At 45.9% G+C, this 14,440-nt stretch overlaps 1 protein-coding gene across 3 annotated transcripts; it reads right to left on the bottom strand.

Moving 5' to 3' along the window:
- Positions 1-2,931: 2,931 nt before the first annotated feature.
- On the bottom strand, positions 2,932-14,401 carry MTRES1 (mitochondrial transcription rescue factor 1). Of its 3 annotated transcripts, none has more exons than XM_077779959.1 (4): positions 14,014-14,401; positions 8,882-9,357; positions 7,198-7,270; positions 2,932-3,133 (listed from the first exon to the last, which is right to left on the bottom strand). In XM_077779959.1, exons 2-4 carry the CDS (start codon positions 9,343-9,345, stop codon positions 2,954-2,956), a joined length of 717 nt encoding a protein of 238 aa, XP_077636085.1. In that variant the 5' UTR covers positions 9,346-9,357; positions 14,014-14,401; the 3' UTR covers positions 2,932-2,953. The 3 variants fall into 3 exon arrangements, with proteins under 3 accessions (XP_077636085.1, XP_077636086.1, XP_077636088.1); XM_077779960.1 differs by having other exon boundaries at positions 14,203-14,401; XM_077779962.1 differs by lacking the exon at positions 14,014-14,401 and having other exon boundaries at positions 8,882-9,060; positions 9,243-9,331.
- Between the last annotated feature and the right edge of the window lie 39 nt (positions 14,402-14,440).

The raw sequence follows: 14,440 nt of genomic DNA, 5'->3' as shown, positions 1-14,440 counted from the left end.
ATGAAACGCTTGTCTAGCCATCCAGGAAAGACAATAAATAAAGCCAATTTTCCAGGAAAGACAGTAAATGCTATCTGGCAGAGAAATGCAATTAGCATCATATTTCCTAAAGGAGAGCTATTTCTTTGAAACAATTAACCATCATTACTGCTATAAGGGCTAGATCAGCCTCCACCAAAATAGTCATAACTTAAAAAATTCCTCGTCATCCCATTTAGAGCAGGGTGTCTTGAGCTCATCTCTACGGACATGTGGGGTCAGATAACTCTGTTGCAGGGGCGTCCTGGACACTGTAGGGGGGTTAGAGGCATCACTGGTCTCTATCCACTCGATGCCCATATCACCGCCTCCCCAACGTCTCTAGACATTGCCAAATGTCCCCGGGGGGTGAAATAGCCCAGTCCAGAACCACTGCGTTAGAAACATAGGTCTTTAATCCTTTCATCAGTCTTTTCAAATTTTCTTTAATTTTCACTGAGGAGGCCTCACCAGGGTAGCAGTATAAAGCAACTGTCATTTGGGTCAAGTAATGAGTTAACTTGCAAGAGTTCTACAAATTTTTTTTTTTAAATTTTTTAAATGTTTTGATTTATCTCTGAGAGAGAGAGAGAGAGAGACAGTGTGAGCAAGAGACGGTCAGAGAGAGAGGGAGATACAGAATCTGAAGCAGGCTCCAGGCTCTGAGCTGTCAGCACAGAGCCCAAGGCGGGGCTCGAACCCAAGAACCTTGAGATCATGACCTGAGCCGAAGTCAGATGCTTAACCGACTGAGCCACCCAGGCGCCCCAAGAGTTGTACAAATGTTTATAAACTGCTTTTGTTTCTGCTATTTCATGAATCTTTTCGAAGGCCCTCGTCCTGTAGACCGCTGCGAGAGCAGTGTTTGCCACGTGTTGTCAACAAACCGACATTCTCCCACCAGGTGTTTTCTTTTCTTTTTTTCCCTTAGTTTGATTCTTTAAAACAGAGCGGTTTGGAGCAAAGCAAACACTGCAAGCAGCTGGGGGAGATGGGAACTACTAACAGGGCTTCCAAAAGCCCTGCCCGTGGCTCTTCCCATTCTGGAGCTGGCAGCAACTCTTCCTTCCTTGTACAACACATTTTGACTTTCTCCTTCATTCAGACGCACAACAAGGTAAGTCAGTTAGTATCCTGATCCTTATTTGACGAATGAAGCTGAAGCTCAGAGAGATTAAGGTCAAACTGTGACCAAGGGAACCCAACTCGCTGATGGTTAAGACTGAGCCTAAAAACCAGGACACCTGGCACATCACAAGATTGTGCTGCCCCGCACCATACTAATTAGACTTTCTAGAACTTTCCAACGAGACGTCTGGAGAAGAGAGGGAGACAGGGACAGAGAAAGGTAAAGGAAATGGGGAAAACTATAGACATTAATCTCCTAAATTATAATTCATAACTAACTCATGTTGAAATCAAACATGTTTTTACTAAGAAGTCAGTGAACTCCAATTAACCAGTGGCAAAATAGAAAAATTCCCAGTTACACTGAACAGTAGATAGTATTTCTTCCTGGGAACTTAAGCTTTAAAATAAAAATCGATTTCTCTGAGTCTTCTGAAATCCAAGGTGGTAAAGACTTCCAGACTCATAGACCCAAAAATCCCACTGCTTGGGGCCACAGAAGTTTCTCTTCACTGTCACTTAACCAGAATTCTTAAGAATTCCTGGAGGGGAAATAAATAAAAGGACCCAGCCACAGCCAGTCTTTCTCACATGACACAGTCTAATAGTCTCTACGTGAGCTGGCCTTCTGGCTCTAGGAAACTATTCCTGGAAGACTGTGAACCAGTTCATGTCTGTAGATGCCCTTTCCTTAGATCATGTGTATTATAAAAGAGTCCCTTGTATTTTTTTAAACATTTTAAAATGTTTATTTTAGAGGGGCAGAGGGAGAAAATCTTAAGCAGGCTCCACTCACAACCCCAGGATCATGACCTGAGCTGAAATCAAGTAGGACACTCAAATGACTGAGCCACCAGGGTGTCCCTGTGTCTTTTCTAATACTATATATTTTTAAAGCTTTGTCCCTTATATGATACGTTCTTGAGAATTAGAATAATTGCTCTGATTCTTAGTTCTCTTCATTGATAAAAATCGGTGTTTCACCTGAAAACTACTACTAAAATCTACTTTCACCTGAAAATTAAACTTATTACTCTAAACTGGGGCAGTGAGTAGGGGTCGTCACATTTTCTTCTCTCAAAGATCAGACAGCAAATATGTTAAGCTTTGTGGGCTACTTAAGGTCTCTGTCACAGATTCCTTCTTTTTCTTTTTAACGATGCTTTAAAAAAACATTAAAATCATTCTTGAGTGCCAAACAAAAGGCCTCTGGCTGCCCCTGCCCTGAACAATTAATTTCAGATGAGCCCTATCTAGCCCCTTTAGAATGAGTTAGAACAACTTATCCATACTTCTGAAGACAAACCTCTGAAGGGAATGAAAGCTTACATGTTGGTAATTCAGAAGGGGTGGTGGAGAAAGGGGTCTCCCGGTGCTCTCCCTCGAGGATATGAAGGGTGACCTTGCCATTACTTGATCTTTGCCTTAAGCCTACACTCAGGAAGTTGGCCAAAAGGGATAAAATTAAAATGAAAGCGCAAACAAGGCCCATTTATTTTACATGAACTCCTGAAGTATTTAATATGGGAACAGCAGGCTAGTCATTAAAACCCTCTTTGGGCTTAGTTCATTCAGCACACATCTCATTCATGCTCATGAGGCTAAAACGAGGTCAAAGGAGCACAAATCAAGCTCTGGAGAGGAATCCAGGCCACGGGAGGCATCTCCAAGCCTTGGATCCCGATGTCCACAAAACAGCTCAGCAGTTTCCACTAAAGGCGAGAGAACTTAAATAAAAATATCCTCTATGTAAGCTTTCCCTTTCCCCATCACTCGAAAGCAGCATTATTGAGAAAAAGCAATTCATTTATTTAGACATACTCTTTTTAGGCAACTTTAACTTTTTCCACCGGCGTAACACCACTCTGTACTTCTCGCTTTCAGTTTTCTCTGCCAACACTTTTTTCAGGAGAACCCTCATCACTGTCTCTGTTTCTGCTTCTTTATCCTCTCCAATGAGAAGATCCAATGTATCTCCCACTTTCACCTGAAAATTAAAAGAAAACTCAGCCTTTACTGCATTTTGGGAAACACGGGCCACTGCAAATGTCCTTTTATTTATTTATTTTTAGTAATCTCTACACCCAATGTGTGGCTTGAACTCATTACCCTGGGATCAAGAGTCAAAAGCTCCCCCAACCAGGGACCCCCACAAACATCCTTGGTTTGAGTTTCACCAGGTGACCATTCCCCAGAGGGCAGGTGAGGAAAGGGAGCAGTTCCTCTGGAGCTGTCCGTCATCCCTAGTGCCTACAGGTGAAAGGGCCTCACTCAGAGATGCCCCAGACACACGTGCCCGATACTGTCCATGTCCTTCCTTCAGACTTAGCTGGCTGCTTATGGGCAGCCCCTGTGCGGTGTGGCTCAAATACCTCTACTAGACTCAAGGAAACCCCTGGAGGCATTTGTTTTGGTAGCAATGACAAGAAACAAAGACGGTGGGGTGCAATCTTAGAGAATATGTGCATAGTAATTACTACCGGCACTGAGACAAACATTTCCAGTGTAACTTTTCATTGATTTCAACCCAGATGAACCACATAGTTGGGGACAGGGCAGTTTGTTGAAAATTAGTTGCTGTGTAACAGTCAGCTGTTTTCCCTTAGACAAAGGGTAGGGAAACGGCCATTCTAACACTAATTAGTCCCAGCAACGCCACATCATCAAGTAGACAGGATTCAATTCACCAAGATGGTATGCCACAGAAAGGAGGGTACGGTTGCACACGGACTCAGTGGGTTAAAAAGGCCGAGGTCAAACCCATTCTTGCCCAGAGGGGCGCCTTGGGTTGAGTAGCACAGGGCCATGTCCTAGGCCAGTCCTAACCGTGTTGCCACTCCTGGCAGCCCAGGATACTGGGGGATCTGCCCAGTGACTCAGGAAGGAGCTAAAGTGACCCAGGTGCCAGATGCTGCTCCTACCAGAACAGAAGCCGGGGAGCGGCCCCACAGGGGGGACCATGGACTCTAAGTGGGTGCACGTGGCCATTTATTTAGAGCCGGGTGAGCTGGAGAACACCCGGCCATTTAAAAGCCTGCTGGAGGTCTTGTGTTTAAGAAGTGTGGTGCCACTTCTACTTATTTTCCAGTTAACACTGAGGCAGCAGTCGTAACATCAGGCTGTCACACGTGTACCTCACCAGGGCAAGCTCGTGTTGTTCTCCCACCCATTCTAGGGCCCAGTATTCAGTCCAAAACATGGGCACACACACCTGTCAGCCACAATGCCATACCACTCAGCCCAGACAGCCTGGATGTGAACTCGCACAGCAGCTGATGATAAACCATTAATACTCCCCTCTGGGCTGAGAAGCAGAAAGGCTCACACCACAAGTGGGTGTGATGACCGCCTCTCCCCTGGACTTGAAGGTTGGGCTGACATAGGCATCAGCTACGGGGTCTGTTCTCCTGCAGTTCTTATATGTTTAAGAACTAAAAATAAATGACCACTGGGGTGCCTGGGTGACTCTGCCAGTTAAGCGTCTGACTCTTGATCTTGGGTCAAGTCATGATCTCATGGTTCGTGGGTTCAAGCCCCGCATTGGGCTCTGCGCTGATAGCAATGGAGGCTGCTTGGGGTTCTCTTTCTCTGTGCCTCTTCTCTGCTTGTGCTCTATCTCAAACTAAATAAAAAAAACTTTAAACAAATAAATAACCAACCACTCGGGCGCTTGGGTGGCTCAGTCGGTTGGGCATCTGACCCTTGATTTCCACTCAGGTCAGGATCTTGAAGTTTGTGGGATCAAGCCTCGCAACAGGCTCTGTGCTGGCAGTGTGGAGCCTTCTCTGAATTCTGTCTCTCCCTCTCTGTCTGCCCCGCCCCTGCTCGCATGTGCTCTCTCAAAATAAAAAAAAATTGAAAAAAAAAAAATAAATGACCCTTTGGCCCAACTGGATGGACATTTAAAATCAATGTCCAGGAATACAAGGCTTTACATTTTTCAGCATAACTTTATTTCATTAAAATTCACTTTTTAATAACATATGCATATGATACAAAATATACAAAGTATAAAAGGATACACAGAGAAAAAGGCAACCCTCGTTGTGTATCCCTCCACAGATATACTGTGCTTAATGTCTGTCCCTTAAAAGAGCAGGCTCCTGTGTGGCTGAGCAGATCCCTTTGGTAGCTTACTTCCAAGGCAGAGAAAAGGGAAGGAATATTTCTCAGGGAGAGAATGAGTTCAGGAAGGCTTCAGCCCCCATACTCAGGCTCTAAACACCCTTTGTTTAAGTCAACAGGGACCCAGCAGCTCCAGCGCTCGGGCCCCACCTGGTTTCCAGCTAACAGAAAAGCTTTGCTCTGCTATAGGCAGCCAGCTTTACAGCTGCAGCATCAGGAAACTGCCTGACCCTTCAAGGCCAGCAGGCAGGCACAGCCCTGTGCAGCAGGTCACAGTGAGGGAGGTGTCCTTTATTCTCTGCAAGGGCCAGTCCTTTCTCGTGTGGGAGACAGCACAGCAGACATAAAGCAAAAGTGGATGGGATTACGGGCTGTTCCAAATATCTACATTTCAAATCTCCCCTTAGCTGCAGTTACTATGGCTACAGGCCTCCTAGTAACGAGGCAGCCCGAGTGTTGAGTGTTAACACTGGCCCCTTCCTCTGCTGACCCTCAGGAGAAATCTGGAAGGCAGCCGAGAAAACAGAACACCCAAGGCAGAATGAAGCAGTGGCAATTAGACTGTAGTGAATACTACCTCAAAACAGGGGGAGAAAAACAGACTGTGGCATGTGTAAATGAGGCCCTGGTACAGAGGCTCGGAGCACCCAGAGCAAGTCTGGTCTTAGGAACACTGTGGCTGAGGAGAGGGGGCAGGGCTGCAACCAGGGGGAAGCAAGTGTGGGCAAGAAGAGCCTGGATTCCAGACGCACGCCTGGAGTGCCTGACTTCTGTGCCTCACAGAGCAACGACGGACACGCCCAATCTGCTGGGCCAGGTGCCATCAGAGACCGTGGGCCTCGCAATGTGGTAGCTGAGACCAGCACTGTCCATTTAGCCCTAAGACCGGTACAACCCCAGAGAACGAGGTCTCTGAAACAAGCCTCGGTGCTCACCCAGGTCCGTGGCCAAGAGCTCACACCCTCCCTGTGTCGCAGGGCAATAGGATTTAGCTCAGGTCCCCCCCGCCCCATGAAGCAAAGCTAATCATAACCCACAAAAGTGTGTCCAACTTCCCTGGGGCATTTGTTCCCTAGACACGAAGTGTTAGATTATATCTGCCAATGCCTCACATGCTGGTGTCTACAAACTTTTTAAGGGTCTCTGTCATATACTTTTTCATTGTTCTGTTAACTTTATTGTATCATTTTCCCAATTATGAAAGTGACATATACTTGTAAAAAAGTCAGAAAATAAAAATGAAGAAAATATAACCTTATACTAGTAATATTAGTATTTTAATTCTAGGTACGTGTAAAATGCAACTTTTTACAAAAGTACATAATTTTAACAGTAAATATACACAGTTCATTGCAACAATACTGGATACTGGAAATACGTGTTCTTATGACTGACTTTCACTTAACAACAGTATGGAGGGTGCACAGTCAGCACTCTGGGCTCCGAACAACAGTACTGACGCGGGGCTGGCTCAGTTCTGGTCACTGCTGTGCACAGAGCAGGGCATCCAGCAAGTGCTGGTGGGTAATGAACAAAAGGCTGCATCTGCAGAAGTCCGGGAGTCCAAAGTCACCTCTCTGTGGACCAACTATTCTTTTCAGACTCACTCTTATGATTTCATGGGACTTGGAAGTGTAACTAAGGGATTGTTGCCAGTTCTGATAGTGGCATGTCTTAAAATTTTACAGATGAAGGGAAAGCTTCATCTTGAAGTCATTAGGACTGCAAAAGAGTAAGTGGTCTGTGTGACCGAAGTTGGCTGGGGATCCACACTAGCCTGTCAGGCCCTCAGGGAATCGCAGAGAGGGTAACAGAGACACACACAAGGAGACACTGACACCCCGAGTAAGGAGCCTGAGGGGACACTGAGGTGGCACTGAGTACTGGCAGAGCAACAGACAAAAATATCTGGCTGTCATATCTCACCGTTCTGCTTTTCTTCCATAATTTTTCCCCATTCAGCCTGAGTTCACCTTTGTAGAACGCATCTTCCACCTTGCTTTTAAAAAAACACAAAAAACAACAAAACCCAAATGCTTTGAGATAGAAATATATTCAAAACAATTACAGAGGTTGTAGAAAAACATCTGCCATTAATGTTTTACTCTGATAGTCACCAGCCTCTTCACAAAGGCCTCCATTCTGGGTGCTGGGAAAGCGGAAGTCAACAGCTCCCATGTGTACGTAAGACAGCGAGATCAGGGGCTTCTCCTGAACAGACGAGGGCCTGCAGCAGCAAGCTGCTCACACCACCAGCAGGTAACCAGTGCTCTGATGGGGCTGTGAGGGCTGGGCACTACTTCCCCGACTCCTGCAAAGCACACGCTCCCGTGATTCACAACCACCAAAGGGCTCTGGGCTCTGCCAGACAAACCAGGCACCACACGAAATGTTGAGGCTACTAAAAAATCCTCTGCTAGTCTGCACTGAGGTTGGGGAAATTCCAATCCAGCAGCCGCCAGTCTCCTGGTCTCTCTTAATCACCAGGGCAACCAGACCAGGAGAGGGTGCTGACAAAAATCAGTGCCAATTTCTCTTGCTGCTCTGACTCCAGGGGAGTAATATCTGGGCTTTGGCTTAATGATAACAGCATCAGCTACTCCTCTGGGGAAGAGAGAGGTGCTCTCTTACAAGTTTGCCAGATTTTAGACAATATTCAGTTAATCCCAAAAAGGGTCCCTATGGGATCAGTCACCTTTATGAGTCCTTAAACTTCATGGATTAAAAAATTAAACTATGCCATTAAATTAGGTCATAAAGGTATAAATTACACATGGAGACCCTTCTGAATATATTATCCATACCGTGACTCTTACCTTGCATGCAGTTTGCACACAGTGACTGCTAAAGGAGTGAATGAACAGTGAGGGTCACTATTCTTATATAATTAGTTTAGCAGAGAGAACAAGAATACTAGAGAAACTGTGAAAGTTACACTTAATATTTCTGTGCACCATACATGAACACACATAGTATTTTCTTCATAGCAGCTAACATACATTGAGTACCTACCGCGTGTCAGGCACTGTTAAAGTGCTTCAGATGGAGGAGAGACATACTCATTTAATCCTAGCAACCAACTCATAAAGTAGGTGTTATTTTACATATTACAGATGAGAAAGCTGACCCTCAGAGAATTTAAGTAACTTGCCCAAGGTCACACAGCAAACCAGGATTGAAACCCCAGTAGTCTAGCTGCACAGCCTGCATTCTTAACCACCACGTTCTACTGCTTCTGTGGCTTCTAAAAGGACCTTCTCACACTATGGCATTTGTGAAACCCGCGTACGGCTGCTTCTTACTATACCCATCTAACGTGGTCATGCCTTCCCTCCTCAAGAAGCTGGTATTCAATTGGTGGTTCACCTTAGAGTCCCCTGTGTCTTAGAATCAGGGAGAGGTGGCACATGGGATGTGCAGGCAGGCAGTCACTTGACTCCTCTGGGAATCCGCTTTCTCATGTGTAGAACGAAGTAACTGAACAGGTTCCCTGGAAGGTCCTTTCCTATCTGTGCGTACTCCTCACCATGATACGGGCTGCGGAGCTGGAGACAGTGCATTAAAATAACAAAAAGACAGGATTTTGTAATAAAATGTACATCATACTTACTTTCTTCCAACATCTAGGCCCGTCTTTAGGATAACATCGTACCGGAAAGACTGCACTACTTTTTCCAGGTCTTTATAGTCTCTGGCCACTCCGGGGTCGTCGTCCGGCTCCTCCTGCTCACTCATCTCGCCCTGGCTCTCCTCATCGGAGTCCTCTTCAGCTGTGGCTTTCTGCAGTGTCTTTTTAGTGGATTTTTTAGAGCTTATATTACTTTTGAGTCTTATGGAAAATGGGAAAACATATTCTGGGGATATTAAAAGCCCAGGGAGTCTCAGTGAGAAAATGTTATGGAAAAATGTTTTACAATTTGATGTGTTTAACTTGGTACTAGAAAAATAGAAGTATCGATTCCAGGACGCACAGAGTTTGTACGAAGGTGTCCCCTGCAGCACTCCCCAGAGTCTGACCCAGGCATCTGGCTTTCTCAAAACGCCGGCAGGCAGTCTGACACTAGTCATAGCCATGGTGCACAGAACCTGAAACAGATGATAATTCACTTTTATTTCACAAGTGCGGCGTCCTGGCATTCTCAACACAAACCATACATACCACAAACACTTCCTATCCAGCACCGCACTTAGGCTCCCCTACAGAAGACTGTAGTGGTCTGCACGTACTGGGGGCCACGCACTGTACCCTGGTGACTCTTCTAGCTGTGCTTGCCTCACAGGGTGGACATGAAGGTGGAACTAGATACTATGTGTGAAAACACTGGTTCTCTTCTCCATCCCCCAAATTTGCTTAGATACTTATCGCTACTGAAAAATATTAACAGTAGTTCTCAATGATTAAAAAAAAAAAACAAAAGATCTCATGGCAGCTGGGTGGCTCAGTCGGTTAAGCTTCCGACTTTGGCTCAGAAGTTCCTAAGTTCAAGTCCCACGTCGGGCTCTGTGCTGACAGTGCAGAGCCTGGAGCCTATTTCGAGTTCTGTGTCTCCCTCTCTGCCACTTCCCTGTTCACACTCTGTCTCTCTCTCTCTAAAATAAAAATAAAGCATTAAAATTTGTACCCAGAGTTAATATTAAAAAAAAAAAAGATCACATGGAGAGAAAAACTATTGCCATACATTACATCTCCACAATACTCACTTTGCTAAGGAAGGACACCAGCTCATGACTTCACAAAACCCAGAGTGAATCTCTAAGCTTTATTTCAACCTCCAACCCTAGCAAATCAGAGCTAGGAATGAGCAAATTGGACAGATCTGCATTTTACCTCCTTTTACATCTTCCTCCTACCGTTTAACAGACGCATTAGCTAGCAGAGAAGGAAGGGGCCTGGAGATGCACAAAGTAGGTAATTGCTTCCTGAGGCACTGAGGAGCTGACATGCCAGAGAGCAGTCGGTTCCTGTACTACCTCAAAGATAGCAGATACCATCTCACTATGAGGGTAGCAAACCTTCCCAAGTACACCAAGATGGTTTTAGAGACCATTATCTAGTAATTTGAGAAGGGTTGCCATATGGTCAATATCCTCGTACCTTGAGTCTGAGAATGATTTTCCATGGTGCCAAGGCTATACTTCCAGACAGATTTCTTTGATGATGGTTTGAAGGATTTTTCCTTCCTACTTTCCATTTATCACAAAACTGACAATAGCAATTGCCTGTAAGCCCACTCAAAGGCACACGGCTATCTACCTCCAAGTTGTGTTTTTAACATTTTGAGCCTTATTTTTGTTGGCATGAATGAGGCAGACAACATGAGCTCAAGTCTGTATCTCATGGCTCTTGGGACCCCGATCTGAGTCTTAACTGAGAAATAAAGCAGGCATAACTTAAAGGTTGTTTTTCAACACGACTAGAATTTGAAATAATTTTTTAAAGCTTTAAAAAAAAAATTTTTTTTTGAAAGAGCATATCTGTGCACATGCAGGAGCAGGACACAGAGAGAGAGAGAGAGAGAGAGGCAGAGAGAGAGAGTGAGAGAGTGAGAGAGAGAGAGAGAGAGAGAGAGAGAGAGAGAGAGAGAATCCCAAGCAGGTTCAGCATTATCAATTCGGAGCCCTATGCAGGGCTCAAACTCATGAACTGTGAGATTAATACCTGACCAGAAATCAAGAGTTAGATGCTTAACTGACTGAGTCACCAAGTGCGCCTTAAATAATTTTTATATGCTATAAAAATCCATAGAGTACTCTAAAATACTGACTGAAAACTACCTGAAACACCTTAAAGAGAAATACTGAGAAAAGTCATTTTATATATATTCTATCTAACTTAGAGAATAATAACCATGCATAGAAAAAACTTTAAATTTTCTAGAAGCAGGCATAAAGAAAGAAAATTGTATATTTCAATAGTTTCTAAACTTTGTATTTCATGGATCACTACAATAAAAAATTAAGGGGTGACTGGCTGGCTCAGTCGGTTAAGCTTCTGAGTCTTGATCTCAGCTCAGCTCTTGATCTCAGGATTCTGAGTTTAAGCCCTGGATTGGGCTCCCTGCTGGGCGTGGAGGCTACTTAAAAAAAATTATAGGAGCGCCTGGGTGGCTCAGTCAGTTAAGCATCCGACTTCAGCTCAGGTCATGACCTCACGGTTTGCGAGTTTGAGCGCCACGTCAGGCTCTGTTCTGACAACCCAGAGCCGTGAGCCTGCTTCAGATTCTGTCTTCTCTCCCTCTCTGCCCCTTCCCTGCTCTGTCTCAAAAAATAAACATTTAAAAAACTTTAGGGGCACCTGAATGGCTCAGTCAGTTAAGTGTCCAGCTTCGGCTCAGGTCATGATCTTGTGGTCTGTGAGTTCAAGCCCCATGTTGGGCTCTGTGCTGACAGCTCAGAGCCTGGAGCCTGCTTCAGATGCTGTGTCTCCCTCTCTCTCTGTGCCCCTGCCCTCCTCATGCTCTCTCTCTCTCAAAAAATATTTTTTAAAAAGTTAAAAAAAAAATTTAAAAGATTTTGAACATAAAATTGAGAAAACATAGTAAGCTAATTTTTGCTGGAGACGATAACCATTTGTAGCAGTGGACACCCAGGGCCACAGGGTAGAGTCTGAGAACCCAAGTTCCATGGAAACTTGGGATTTCAGAATTCTCACCATTCTCAGAACTAACAGGAGTAGCTCACTGAGTCTAAGTTGCTTGTACAATTTCTTATGCTGAACACCTGCTCTCCTTCCGGGAGTCTTGAATTTTGGTACATGCTGGGCAGAGAGTGCCTATATAACAAGAGCCAACAAACACCCCGGACAGAGTCTCTAAGGAGCTTCCCTGATAGACAATATTTCACATATGCTGGCACGCTTTGTTGCTGGGATTTAAGCGTGTCCTAGGAGTCCACTGGGAGAGGACTTGTGAAAGACTGCACCGGGTTCCCTCCAGATTCTGTCCCATGCATCTTCTCCCTTTGCTGACTGTGCTTTGTACCTTTCTGCTGTGATAAACCATAGACCTGACTCAGAGCCAAGTCCTGTTGAATCTTCCTAGTGAATCAATGAACCTAGTGGTGGTCTTGGGGACCCTGTCACAATATCCAAATGCCTATTTGACATCCCTGTTACCCTGGGCGTGTAACAGGTATCTCAAGCTATACTGGTCCCAAAACAAACTTCTGACACATCCCCAACCCCAAATCTGTTTCACCTGTGGCCTTCCCCACGTCAGTGAATGATAGCTCCACCTTGTAGGTGCTGAGAACAAAAGCTTCCAGTAATTCTGGATTCTCCCTCATACCCAAATCCAACATGTCAAGAGGTTATTACGTTGGCTGTATCTTCAAAACACGGTCTGGTATCCCAGCACCTCTCACCGCTTCCACTGGTTCGTCACCAGGGATACTCCAAAGGCTCAAGTAGAGGCTATTTTCCAGAGCAGTGATTCTTCCAAAAATAATTTACACTTTATCCCTCCTACAAAAGCATAAAGAAGAGGAAGGTCCCTCCGTTCCCTCTCTGACCTCTTTCCTTTTGCTCTCTCAGCTCTAGCCACATTGACCTTCCTGATGCTCCTCACATACAACAGGGACATTTCTGGTTTAAGTCTTTGTCCCAGTGGCAACCAGAACTCTGAACCCACATAACTGCATAGATAACTTATTTTCTTAAACGTTTTTTTAATGTTTCTTTCATTTTTGAGAGACCGAGAGAGACACAGCATGAGTGGGGGAGGGGCAGAGAGCGAGGGAGACAAGAATGTGAAGCAGGCTCCAAGCTCTGGCACAGAGCCTGATGCTGGGCTCGAACCCACAGACTATGAGATCATGACCTGAGCTGAAGTCGAATGCTTAAACGACTGAGCCACCCAGGAGCCTCTCTTCAACTCTTTAACTCAAATGTCACCTCAGTGTTGTCTACTCCATCCAATTCTATTTAATAAGCATTTTGCCCTCCCAATCATCCATTACTTCGCTCTACTTTTTCCCTCTATAGCACTTATCATCTATCATATCATACATAATTTACAGAGTGTTTCTTTCTCTTTTTTCCTTTTTTTTTTTTTTTGACTGTTTCCCCTAATAGAATATAAACTCTACTAGGGTAGAAATCTTCACCTGAATTTGTTTGTCTCTGCTGAATCCCAAGTGCCCAGAACAGTGCCTGGCACATGGTGAGTGTGCTTAATTTGCCACCGCGGAATGAAAGCAGATCAGGAGAACTAGAGCATCAGAATGAATCCAGAAAAGATCCCACAAAGTTGGGGCTCGAATAAAATAAGTGCAAAAGTCTAGATTTCCAGAGACCTTGCCGATCGAAGTTTTGAATTGACCCAGAGAGCATGTGAACCATAGAAAGGCCTTAAGCAGGTAAGTGACCCCACAGAAGTACATTTTAAGAGATTTTTTGTTTCCTGGGTTTGTTTGTTCTGCTAATCGTGTGGACCTGAGTTGCGGGGATGAAAACGGCAGGAATCCCAGAGATTTGTGGTGAGAGCTTCAGGAGACACGTAAGATACGTGAACTAGTCGAAGGCTGTAAGAAATCAACGTCTGGGATAAGAGGCAACGTTACCCTTGACCTGCGGGACACTGGGCATCGCTCCACGTTCTGAGCCTGTTCTACTCGATTAAGAACCTGTTCTAACTGCGTTGCGGTCTATTGCAACTGAAAATCTTCCCTTCTCCTGGACTCAGGCTGACCACTGAAACGGGGTAGGGTTCCCCCGTATTCCCCCCCCCCCCGCGGGTTGCGCACCTTCCCGGTCCTCAAGGTCAAAGGACACTGGACACCTGAGTCCTCGAGCTCCGGGTCGCTTGCAGCCCCCAGTAGCGGCCGGGCCCGGGTGGAGCGCCTCGGCGCGCGGGGTGCACACGTTCCCCGCAGCCCCCGGGTCCACGGGCGTCCCGAGGTTGGCCAGGCAGGGGCAGGACGCGGGAGACTCACGCGGGGTCCTGGCAGGAGCGCAGGCTGGGCCGAGACGTTCGCCGCGCCACTACTTCACGAGTGCGCGCCAAAAAGCAACAGAGTGGGCGCCAGGCCGGGGCACCGCTCGCCAACAGGGGCGCAGTTACCTGCAAGTCGGGACCGCTCTTCCCTCCCTCGATCCCTCCCCACGGCTTTGCGGACCCGGGCCTCCAGGCCCCGCCCGGCCTCGTCCCGCCCCTTCCGTCAGCGCCTCCGC

Source organism: Crocuta crocuta, unplaced genomic scaffold, assembly GCF_008692635.1.
Source record: "Crocuta crocuta isolate KB4526 unplaced genomic scaffold, BGI_CrCroc_1.0 scaffold147, whole genome shotgun sequence".
In the NCBI taxonomy this organism is placed as follows: Eukaryota; Metazoa; Chordata; class Mammalia; order Carnivora; family Hyaenidae; genus Crocuta; species Crocuta crocuta.
The sequence above is the reverse complement of the archived record's forward strand: the minus strand, read 5'-3'. Positions and strand labels throughout refer to the sequence as shown.

Coding starts and splice junctions, on each gene's coding strand:
- MTRES1 (XM_077779959.1), bottom strand. CDS start 9,345: ATGGCTATGACTAGTGTCAGACTGCCTGCCGGCGTTTTGAGAAAGCCA. Junction 7,271..8,881: donor GGCCTAGATGTTGGAAGAAA/GTAAGTATGATG, acceptor TTTTTTTAAAAG/CAAGGTGGAAGATGCGTTCT. Junction 3,134..7,197: donor TATGGAAGAAAAGCAGAACG/GTGAGATATGAC, acceptor TTTAATTTTCAG/GTGAAAGTGGGAGATACATT.